The sequence below is a fragment of the Pseudozyma hubeiensis genome, assembly GCF_000403515.1.
Source record: "Pseudozyma hubeiensis SY62 DNA, scaffold: PHS37, whole genome shotgun sequence".
NCBI classification, from domain to species: domain Eukaryota; kingdom Fungi; phylum Basidiomycota; class Ustilaginomycetes; order Ustilaginales; family Ustilaginaceae; genus Pseudozyma; species Pseudozyma hubeiensis.
In genome coordinates, this window is record NW_012133819.1 from 149,739 (window position 1) to 160,812 (window position 11,074).

At 55.6% G+C, this 11,074-nt stretch overlaps 5 protein-coding genes and 1 non-coding gene across 6 annotated transcripts; 2 read left to right on the top strand and 4 right to left on the bottom strand.

The window, feature by feature from the left end:
* Positions 1–36: 36 nt before the first annotated feature.
* Positions 37–1,508, bottom strand: PHSY_003651 (hypothetical protein; the record flags this gene model as incomplete). The annotated part of the gene is made up of 2 exons (XM_012334269.1): positions 37–230; positions 1,463–1,508. 2 exons carry the CDS (start codon positions 1,506–1,508, stop codon positions 37–39), a joined length of 240 nt encoding a protein of 79 aa, XP_012189659.1.
* Positions 1,509–1,562: 54 nt separating this feature from the next.
* On the top strand, positions 1,563–4,508 carry PHSY_003652 (transcription factor; the record flags this gene model as incomplete). The annotated part of the gene is made up of 1 exon (XM_012334270.1): positions 1,563–4,508. One exon carries the CDS (start codon positions 1,563–1,565, stop codon positions 4,506–4,508), a length of 2,946 nt encoding a protein of 981 aa, XP_012189660.1.
* A 518-nt stretch (positions 4,509–5,026) lies between these two features.
* On the bottom strand, positions 5,027–7,114 carry PHSY_003653 (alpha-glucosidase; the record flags this gene model as incomplete). The annotated part of the gene is made up of 1 exon (XM_012334271.1): positions 5,027–7,114. The coding sequence occupies one exon, from the start codon at positions 7,112–7,114 to the stop codon at positions 5,027–5,029; it is 2,088 nt and encodes a 695-aa protein (XP_012189661.1).
* A 122-nt stretch (positions 7,115–7,236) lies between these two features.
* PHSY_003654 (hypothetical protein) lies at positions 7,237–8,895 on the bottom strand (the record flags this gene model as incomplete). Its single annotated transcript, XM_012334272.1, has 2 exons — positions 7,237–7,672; positions 8,384–8,895. The coding sequence occupies 2 exons, from the start codon at positions 8,893–8,895 to the stop codon at positions 7,237–7,239; spliced, it is 948 nt and encodes a 315-aa protein (XP_012189662.1).
* PHSY_007618 lies at positions 8,082–8,153 on the top strand. The gene has a single exon. It is a non-coding gene; the product is annotated as a tRNA-Thr (tRNA).
* Positions 8,896–9,332: 437 nt separating the features above from the next.
* Positions 9,333–10,604, bottom strand: PHSY_003655 (hypothetical protein; the record flags this gene model as incomplete). Its single annotated transcript, XM_012334273.1, has 1 exon — positions 9,333–10,604. The coding sequence occupies one exon, from the start codon at positions 10,602–10,604 to the stop codon at positions 9,333–9,335; it is 1,272 nt and encodes a 423-aa protein (XP_012189663.1).
* Positions 10,605–11,074: the final 470 nt, after the last annotated feature.

Consider the following 11,074-nt stretch of genomic DNA (forward strand, 5'->3'; position numbering starts at 1 on the left):
CCTCGTCACAGTGCTCTGAAAGCGATTGCCTGAGCGTCAATGAATGATTGTGGGGTTGTCGTGTATTTGCTCGTCCTTGATCGTGTCGGACACTGAGACCAAGCTTCCTTCGAAAAATCGGATCTGCAGGGGTGTCAGATGGGGATGCTCGTCCATTCGGTTTGCGATTCCATCCGAGGAGAAGCAGTGACGTGATGGGTCGCAGGCATCGGGGCGCGTCCTAGCTGAGCCTGATTGATTTTAGAGAAAAACAATTGCGGTATTATTAATACTAAACGAAAAATGAATCTTCAAAGGCCAGAAAGAAGAGTCAGCAGCTGCAGAAAAGGCGCTCGATTACGTTGTCGCTCGCCTCAAACAATTTCATCCTGGCGATCTGCGGTCAGCGATCTGTAGCGCCAATGTCAGTGTTACTGCTTCCAGCGTCCTGCAAGCGTTCAAAGACCACCATCGATTTGATATGATACCTCCAGAAGCGTCTGACGGGTGTTCACTTTGACAGCTAAAGCATCCATCTGTAACTTGGTCGATCATGTTCGAGTCGAGTCTAACGCTTTGAGTAGTGTCGACAGAGTGCGAAAGGAACAAACAAGCTTCTGACACCATGCACGCTTTTGCAGTTGTGCAGCTGGGCTTGGTGCAGCCGATTGGCGCGGTCAAAGAAAGCTCGCGTGTGCGCGTGTGCGTGTGCGTGGGTGTGCGTCTGTCTCCATTTCACGCTCGCCCTCCTCAGCTAACGGTAACGACCTGCATCGGACGAGGGGAAAAATCTAAATTGTCAGAATCTCTGGCTCTCCTCCACCTCGCTGCTGTGAGCTTCTGCAGCGTCCAGGCACAGCGGCTCGCTCAACTTGGTGTTCCGTCAGATCGGCTTTGCACAGGCAATACGACCGTCTTACGTTTGTGATCTTTTGGAAGCTCGTCTGTGTTGCTGCTACAGTCGGTGATGGCCAGGGAGCGACATCTTGCATTGTACCGCTCTACCGTCCATCCTATTCCGCAGTCACTGCATCTTATACTGCTTCGACATCGACCTCGTAGTAGATTTGTCAAGACCCAATTGTACTTCCAATCACTGCTTGAAGGGGTGTTCGATCCTTGCAGATCCATTATCGGATTCCGAATCCGACGTCGGAACCACTCCGGCTTCTATAAATCAAGACCATCCAGCGCTCTTCGACTCTGATCATCACCGTTGCCAAGTCAAATCAATCAGTCGACCCTTCACTTTTTCTGGCAGACGAGTCAATACACCTAGCTGATAGGCCCAGCCGACAGCAGCGTCTCGATAATCCTCTACCTCGTCACACAATACGCACTCGAATTATACATCACAACACCTTGCAAGACCTTCAGAGTCACTTAATTCTTTCCCACGCCGATCGTCACTCCGGCCGCACATGCCCGTCCGACCCTAGAACTAGCCGACAGTATCAAGATTGTATCCGTAGCATCGACTCACACTCGCTGTTACCCAAGCTCGTTTGCCGCTCCTCGAACGGTTGCATCCGTCCACCATCGGCAACCGCCCGTGAGTCATCGCGATGGCTTCGATAGCCAAGATGACAGGCCCGCAAAAGGATTTCATCCTCTTTGATGAACCCACACCGCCCGTTCCTCGCGATCAGCCCTTCTCAACACCGTCGTCGGGTAGCGACGCACCCATCCTTGGCTCTTTCAGCAAGCACCGCTCGCCGCGCCAGTCGCCCAACTTCAATGACATTGTCACCCCCCAACAAGACACAATAGACGATGCAGGTGCACCAAGACGCAAGCGCCAGAAGAGCGAGGTATATGCAACCTCCTCTTCCTACTCACGGTCCAGCAGAGAAGGCTCATCAGGCCAAGCTTCCAACGACCGAGTCACTCCTCCCGATCCGCCCAGCGGCAGCTTGGGTGCTCCCATGCACGACCTCAGCCTGGGCGACTCCATGCCATCAGCAAAGTACGACCCCGACAGTGCGGCCTCTGCTCTCGCCTCGCCGGCAACAGCCGCAATGACCCGCGAACAGCAGGAACGTGTCAAGGCACAGATCCGGGCAGAGCTCGCCGGAGTCGACACTCGTGCCTTCAAAGGTCCCCTCCGCGACATCATGCAAAAGCACGACTATTCGCCTAGACACAACGACATGCAGACCAGCCCGCTCTCGGCATCGTCCGATCCCATGCAGGCAGGCGTTGCACCGTCCTTCAGTCTCTTCCCCGACTATGAGGTCGGAGGCCAGTCACAGGCTCAGCCTGGCCAGCCCATCAAGAGGCAGCCGCAGGTTCCTGCCGATACCAACCAAGAGATGCCTCCAGTCGCGCATCGGCCTGCCGAGCTTCGTAAACGAAGCAGCACCTTCGAAGGCGGTTTCGGCCCAATGTCGTATCCACCGGCACGTCACTCGCAAAATTACTTGCCCGACTGGGCTCGACAGTCGCAGTCCAGCCAAGCATCGCGCGACGCACAGTCCCAGCAGTTCCGATCATCTCAACAGTCCCCGCAATCTCAGCATTCTCAGCCATCTCCGCATCAGCAACGACCACACATGCCACCACCTATCATGTCGCAGAGCCAACTCGCTCAACGTGGTGGTCCAGTATCCATGGCCTCCTCCGCTGATCCTGTCGGTGCACCTGTCAACGGCTACAGCCCCGGTCAACGAAGGGCGCTCAAACGCGAATCCAGCGGTCTCACCGTCAGCCCTCAGGAGGCGTTCTTGGATTATGACGATGTCGAGAACGCTCTCTCGCACTCGGGGCTCGGCAAGATGCCCAGTCTCTTCGCAACCGTACCGCCGGGATTGTCCGATGCAAAGTCAGGCTCGTCGCTCTACTCGGGATCGCAGAGCGGAAGCAACACGCCTCGGATGACCTCGCAACAGAATGTTCCGCGCGCCAGATCATCTACCGGCGAGCCTAGCTATGCGGTACGACCGGTACCAATGAGCAGGAATGACACGGCCAGGCCGCATCATTATCAGAATCAGAAGCGGCCTGCTCCCACCGCTCAGCAGCCTACCGTCGGACGATCCCCTTATCCAGGCCAGAGCGATGGTCGTGGATCCGTCAGTCAAGAGTCGGGCTCTCAAAGCAGCCTCTTCAGCCCCGTCGACAGCGGCGACACGATCTCGACCGATGACGACGAGGACGAGAGGCCATATTACCCACCCAACATGCGACCCAGCATGATCCGCGGCGGTCCCAGCAGCCTGTATCTGAACTATCCGACCAAATCGGACGGTCGCGTGCCTGCGTCGCCTTCCGCGATGCCATCGCGACCGCTGATGGGCAAGGAACGCACCTCGAGTGCGGGAAGCGGCGCTTGGTCCCACGTTCGTAACGAGCCGTGGGCCTTCCGCCAGGCGCACATGCAACATCCTCGCTTCTCTGACGTGTCGGCGTCGAGCAGCGACTCGGAGGACGACCGCAACGGCAGGAGAGGTGCCTACTTGCAACGACAGGAAGCGGAACACCACTCGCGTCAGGCATACCCAAGCCACCATCACCACCAACACGGTTCTGGTGCGCACCTGCATCCACACCATTCGCAATCCCCCCATTCGCGCTACGCTCAGCCTGGCCCACGTCCCCCTCACAGGCCTAGCCTAGGTGGGCATCAATCATCGTCCGAGTCAGTCGACGACACGGACGACAAGCATGCACGTCCCACGTACCCCTCTAGCAGGATGGATGACAGGTATTTGCCGCCGCCAAGGATGAACATGCCGGGTGCTCTGGGAGGTTACGGGTACATCCCTGGCAGTCAAGAGTCTGGCTTGAGCGTCAATGTAGGTGTTGCTGCGGCAGGTGCTGGCAGCAGTCAGGATGAGGACAGCCTGAGCCCTTTGAATCGATCTTCGGCAAAAGCTAGCGATCCTCACGCCAAAGGTGCAGCCGAGATTGGGGCTCCTCCTCCGCTGTTGACGTCGAGACAGCCGGCTTCGGCTGCAAACGTGCAAAGACCGGGAGCAGCAGCAAGTACGCCCAGTTCGGGTGACTCTCTGCCGATCAAGGACGACAGGGTGGAAGCTAGTGGCGAAGAGGAGGAATCCGAAACGGGGACCAACAGCGTCACTGGCGATGGAGATGAGTCCGACTATGAAGCTTCGCCCGAGAGCACCTCTGCCAATGCCTCGAAGAAGGCCGCCGCGCGTTCCGCACCCAAGGCGTCCAAACCGCGCACATCGACCGACAACACTGCCAAGCCGAGCGCGACCGTGGCTGCGGATGGAACGACTCAGTGCGACTACATTTCTCCCATCACCGGCATCGCTTGTCAGACGGCGTTCCATCGACCGTACGATCTTGCGAGGCACAGGGAGACGATCCACGCGAGGGAAGAGGCTGGCTTCATGCGGGAAGGCAAGTTGAAACTGGAGGACTGCGTCGTGTTGGGCAAGGAGGTCGATCCGAAGAAGAGTACGGCGGTGGTCGAGTGGAAGTGCAAGACGTGTGGGGCTAACTTCAGTAGGAAGGACGCTATGTTGCGGCACGAGAGGTTGAGGCATAATGCTGCCAAGTAAGAGGTTGGTAGAGGAATAAGATGCGGTTTGGGGGGTTGTAGATGCGTGTGTGTGTGTGCGTGCGTGTGTGTGGGTTAGTTGCGTGATCGAGGCTTCTGACAGTCGTGGTGATACTTCTCGACCGTACACGGGTGTAATCTGCTGCCGAGGTGACAATTCGGCTCCTTGAACCTCCTTCGGTGGTAGAGCGCTTGAATGGGTCCGAAAGCGCAAGACAGTTGCGAGTGGGCTGGGAGGCAGGTACAAGCTTTGTTCTCGATGCTTGGTGAGAAAGCTAAATGGAGGTGACGACGATGTGCTGCAGTAATGACGGAGAGAGGTGATGAATGAGGATGCGGAGGAGTGTGTAGGTTGTTGAGGTCGACACTGCACGAGTAGTGGGCCTTTTTTGGCTGGCAGCCTTCTCAGTCATCACTGCACAAACCTACGAGAGGCACACATTCACATCACCTGACACTCTGTCACCATGATCACAAATTCAAAGATTGCGTTGCACCAAACGGAACATTGTTTCACCCTCAACCGGCTCTGTAGAGAACGATAGCGCTCCTACTAGGCAGGTAGACCTGGACAAAGTTTCTCCTGCCATTCCACTCCATATCCGTCGTAAAGTACTCGGTGGCATGATCGACCCGTCCGTGACCGCCCAGGCTCTTCTCATCCGTATCCAGCAACACCTTGTACTTCCCGGGTACGTCCACACCGACCCTGTAATCCGTGTACGACTTATCCGCATGCCAGTTGAATACAAACAGCAGACCTGCGCGTTCGAACGCAACCACACGGTCCGATTCGTGCTTGAGCGAGATGTACGCCTGAGGCGCCGCCAACCACTTGAACTTGTCCTCGGCGTTGTTCATCGCGGCGTCGAAGGCGTACAGGTACCGGTAGCGGAGGAGGTGGTCGTCTACGAGGTTGAACTGTCGTCGTGCGTAGTGGAACGAGTTCCCATTTCCCTCGCGTGGGAAGTCGAGCCATTCCGGGTGACCGAATTCGTTTCCGATGAAGTTGAGGTAACCTTCGCCTCCGAGTGCGTGGGTGATGAGTCGGATCATCTTGTGGAACGCCAACCCGCGGTCGATGACCTGCGTGCGCTCGGTGAGGTCCGACATGTTGGTGTACATCTCCTTGTCCATCAACCAGAACGCCAGCGTCTTGTCACCCACGAGTGCCTGATCGTGCGATTCGGCGTAGGCGATCGACTTTTCGAGGTGTCGACGGTTGGTCAAGGTGAAGCAGATGCTGCCGAAGTCCCAATCTTCGTCGGAGGATTCTTTGAGCAGCTTGATCCACATATCGGGTACAGCCATCGAGAGACGGTAGTCGAAGCCTACACCGCCTTCCGAAACAGGTCGGCAGAGCGCAGGCATACCCGAGACGTCCTCTGCGATGGTGATGGCGTTGGGGTTGTACTGGTGGATCATCTGGTTTGCGAGCATCAAGTAGACAACGGCTTCGACGTCGACCGAAGGACCAAAGTACTCGTGGTACCCACCGCTGAATCCAGTGCCGATGCCGTGGTGCGTGTAGAGCATCGACGTGACACCATCGAATCGGAATCCGTCAAACCCGTACTCCTCCATCCAAAAGAGACAGTTGCTGAGCAGGAAGCGCAGCACCTCGTGATGGCCGTAGTTGAAGAGGCGCGAGTCCCACAGCTCGTGGCGTCCCCTTGCGCCTTCGTGGAAATAGAGGTGGTCGGTGCCGTCAAACATGTTGAGGCCGTCGAGGACGTTTTTGCAGGCGTGCGAGTGGACGATGTCGAGCAGGACAGTGATGCCCATCGAGTGGGCCACATCGATCAGCTCTTTCAGGTCTTCTGGGTTGCCGTAGCGGCTGCTGGCTGCGAAGAAGTTGGTGACTTGGTAGCCGAACGAGGCGTAGTAGGCATGCTCCTGGATGGCCATGAGCTGGATGGTGTTGTAGCCGAGCTCCTTGATGCGTGGGAGGACGTTCTTTGTGAACTCTTTGAATTGACCAACGCGTGCTTCTGGAGTGGCGATCCCGACGTGGGCTTCGTAGACCTTGATGTTGTCCGGTTTGGGTGGTTTGGGAGATCGCATGGTGTAGCGCTGCTCCTTGGGAGGATTCCAGAAGCGAGCGTCATAAACTGGCGAGACGTTGAGATCCTGAGTAACACGAAGAATCCACGCAGGGAGACGCTCGATGCGTTCGCCTGAAGGAAGGACAAACGAGATCTTGATCTTAGAATCGTGCGGGATGGCGCATTGGCCTTGAGCTAGAGGTGGGATGGTGATGTGCCACTTTCCGAACCCGTCCTTGGTCATTTTGTGAGAGTCGCGCGACCAGTTGTTGAAGTCGCCGATCAAAGAAGCCTCGACTGCGTTGGGCGCCCACTCGGTGTAGGTGACGGCCTGAGTGGAGGCGTCGATTTGAAAGCCCATGTTTCGGTACGAGCGGGAGAACTTTTCTAGGCCGCCTTCGGAGGAATTGATCTTGTTGACCCAGTCGGCATAGACGGCATATCGATCGCGGAGAGCAGGTGCAAACGGCTCGAGCCACGGGTCACCTGCGATGACTCCAGTACCATCATTGGCATTGGAGTAGTCGATCGGCGCCGGAGCTGATGAAGTAGCAGCTGCCATGGTTGCGGCGCTATGGGCAGAAGTGGCGGTCAAGGGTATCTATGCTGGCGTATAGGGAGAGACTTGAGACTTGGAATGGTAGAGGGTTTCGTTGAAAAGCTGTCTTTATACGAGACGGATGATCAGGTTGTGCCTCGGTCGTTTCGTGTCCCTGATTGAGTGCTGCCGGTGCAAGAGGAAGAAGGAGAACCGAATCGTACCTTGATGATATCCAGACACAGGACAAGGGTGGCAATCGAGTGGAGTGTCTGTGCGGCGAATTCCGACAACTCGTGCAGATTGGCTCGTGCTCTGCTCTGCTTGACTCTCGCCCTAGCTCTGGCTCTAATCGACAAGAAGGTTTCGCCGTCAAAAGAAAACCCCGGAGGAGAAATTGTGGGAAACTTTCCCGCTTTGGGATTGTACATTCGGGCCCCCGCAGTCTTCTGACTTATCCAGTGTAGTGCCAAAAGTCGGAAGGGTACATGTGAAGCAGAATGACTGCTTCGGAGCTGCCGTGGATCACTGATCCCTGCATCCGATAAGTGAATTCGTGCGTCTTCTCCCTTCTGATGTCGCCTACGCCACATGCTGCAGAGGTCAAAGTGAATTTCTCACAATCTTCCAGCTCGCTCGTTCCGGCTTGCCGTGTCAAGGTGAAATTCGAACTTCGCGTCCGTCATTGCCCACGTCTACCTCGCTTCTCCAAGAAGCTCTCTGAGCATCACGGTCTAATCGATCTATGCGTTGCCGCAACAAAGTGACGTATGACTGCCAATCTCGAATTGACATCCTTGCTTTTACCCGCTAGGATCGTTCAGACTGACACAGCATGTATGCGTGAAATTTGGGTCTCAGACCGGACCTGTCCCTGGCTTTCTTCTCGACGGCCTCCCTAGCTGGGTGGACGCAGCCTCACAGCAGGCATCTGTACATGAATAAGCAGTGAGATATATATGTGCAGTCCAGCAACCCCCTTACATCCTTCGCCTCCTTAGCTCAGCGGTAGAGCACTTCACTAGTAATGAAGAGGTCAGTCGTTCGAGTCGGCTAGGAGGCATTTCATTTTTTCCTTTTCGTCCTCCTCTTATGCCACTTGTCACGGCTTTATCTACTAATGACAGACTGCTTTGCGTATCGATGCTTGTTCACGCTCCGGTTGCTCATGAAGTTGCAGCCACACATGCATTACGCTGAAGCTGCGAAGATGGAGTGGTGGTGTCGAGGTTTTGCTTTTTTCGACCAAAGTGCGTGCTCTTGCGTCAATGATCGCCTCGAGTGGTCGCGTACTTGTCCTTGAACTCGTGCAACCCCGCTACTCCTCCTTCGTGATGCGCCGAGTCTCCAGCTTGCAGGTCGTACTTGAGCATAGCCTGGTCTGTTGCTGAAACCATATCCGCCGACGCTGATGCTGCTGCGACTCCGCCTGGGTTTCGCAACGACGTCCGCAGACCTTTCTCCGCGCTTTCCACCGCGCCTAGATTGTGTTCGAGCTGCTGTCTCGCAGTGATGTACGCTACGCCGGTTCCCGCCAGTAGACCAGAGAGGTAGCTTGCGTTCTTGGATAGGTTCAGCGCCTTTCGAGAGATGAAGGCTGACAGCACACCTCCGCCAAGACCCAGTGCGATGCCTCGCAGTTGAGCTGCACGGTTCGCTGCGCCCACTTGAGCGACGGGAAGGGGTGGATGCTCGACAGGATCAAGCTTGCCAGCGTTCCGACCGAGCAGCACGCGCGAGTGCGATGGACCGGAAGAGTCGGATGCCACGCCGCCACCATGATTCGGTGCTGGTGCTGAAGACATTGCTGGTGTTTCGAAGATCAGTTCGGGATTGGATCTGCTAGTGAACTTCGATACCGTAATGTGCGGATTTCTGCCTGTGACAGACGAATTCCGTCGCCAGTCTAGGCGATGAAGCAGGAACGTGAGCTATGTCGATGCGATTGGTGTCGAAGGGACGATGTCTTTGTCGATTGGTGACCTCCACACGGTATGTTAGTCACCGACTCCCGGCCAAGACTCAGCTTTGCGGTGCTTTGAAATTGGAAAGAAAAAACGGCATACGATAAAGTCGAAATTTAATTGGGTCACTAAAAGCAGAGCGGGAAGCATTGCCCAATACACAACCACACGTACGATGGTGCTGTTGGTAAGACTGCACATCTAAGAGCATGTGCGATTGCATTGAATGGGGTATAACGCACAAAAGGCGTGGATTGTAGGATCTACATGCTTTGTATCTAGGCGCCAACACGAGCAGCTCGTGCGAAAATGGCTTCCTGCTCGGCCTTTTTCTGCTTTGCGATCTGGGCCTTTCGGATGATTAGGCGACGGTTGAGGTACTCAAACACGTAGAGACTTTGCGAATTGGTTCCGATCTGCGTTGCCTTTTCCTTCTCTTCGGCTATAGCAGCAGCAGCAGCGGCGACGACCTCTTCGTCGCTGGTGGTGGGCGCACTTGTCTCCTCGGCAGACGCACTCTTCTTGCTCTTCTTTGCGTCCTTGTCCTTCCTCTTGTCTTTCTTGTCTTTCTTGTCCTTCTTCTTCTTGCCTTTCTCCTCGGATGAGCTGCTTTGAGATCGAGCGTCTTGCTCCGTTTCCAAGCGTCGATCTACGTCCATCAATGGGATCTCGCTACCTCCGGGTCCTGGGTACGTCTTTGTTGCTTTGGTCGTTGGGGTGGAGGTGCCCGATGTCGCTTTCGGAGTGCCAGCTGCAGAGGAAGATGGTGTCGATGCAATACCCAAGATCTCGTTGACACTCGCAAGGTCGTTCGCCGACACCATGCGTTTGGCTCGCAGAAACTTGGCCCGATGCGCCATTCTGACGGGCCGGCCTTGTGCGATATCCGTCTTGATCGCATCGACTGCTGCCTTGTCCGCTGCCAGCGTCGGGTCTGCACCTGCCACAACAGCCACCACATCCGCCTTCTGCTTTTCCAGAGACCGCTTGCTTTTCTTTGACTCGGACTTGTCCTTTTTGCTCTTCTTAGTTTTCTCTCGAGAAGAATCGTCCGAGTCGTTGTGTTTTCGCTTCTTTTTTGACTTCTCGTCCGTCGACTTTTCCTTCTTTTCCTTCTTGTCCTTCTTCTTATCTTTCTTATCTTTCTTGTCCTCCTTGCTCTTCTTTGACTTCTCTTCGTCGCCGCTGCCATCTGCGGGAGAGGATGCTGAAGCTACCGCAGAAGACGACGAAGAAGCGGCATTGGCAGCGTTGAGTCGCTCGAAGAGGCTGCCGAGGTCGCCACCACCACCGACCCAGATGTCCTTGCCGTTGGCTCTCGCCTCCCGTTCGTGGCGCTGAGCACCGATACCCTTATTGTCCATCTTGTAAGCCACTTTGAGGTTCTCTGTGAGGCCGGGCATGGTGAGGCCGAGACTTTGGCCTGTGGACCAGCCCATCTGTGCGAGCATGCGTTGTCCCGGTGCGGATGCATCGTTGAGCCAAGCGGTGTTACGGGTGCTCGCAGACCCCACGAGTCGCTGCTTCTGCTTCGGTCCTGACAGTCCCATCTTTGCGGATGCGTGAAGACCTTGTCTAGATGGATGGGAGCAGGTGGAAGAGGACAGATGGTGGGATGAGGAAGCGAGCGGCTGTCCAAGCCTCTCAATTCCATGCACGCCTTTTCGACTTTCTTCTGCCTTGGCAGGCGGCCTTTCGAGAATGTCTTTTCTGAAATTTTTGGCAAAAATCTAAGTGAATAATTCGGCATTCGGGTTTTGAAGACCCTGACTCACCCGATCATCGGGACGGTGCACATTCCACCTAATTGCAAGCATGTTGGCATTGCATATCATTAAGCCTTGTCACAATCATCTCGACCACCGAAGCAGCCAAGGCACATCGGTGCATCTGCGAAGTCGTCGAACGACATCCCTACAGTGATTAGCCAGCATCAAAATCGTCACGGACCGTCCGAGTGCGCCTGGTCGAACCGCGGCATATCTATCATGCGGAGGTGAACCATGCACCCAACATGATC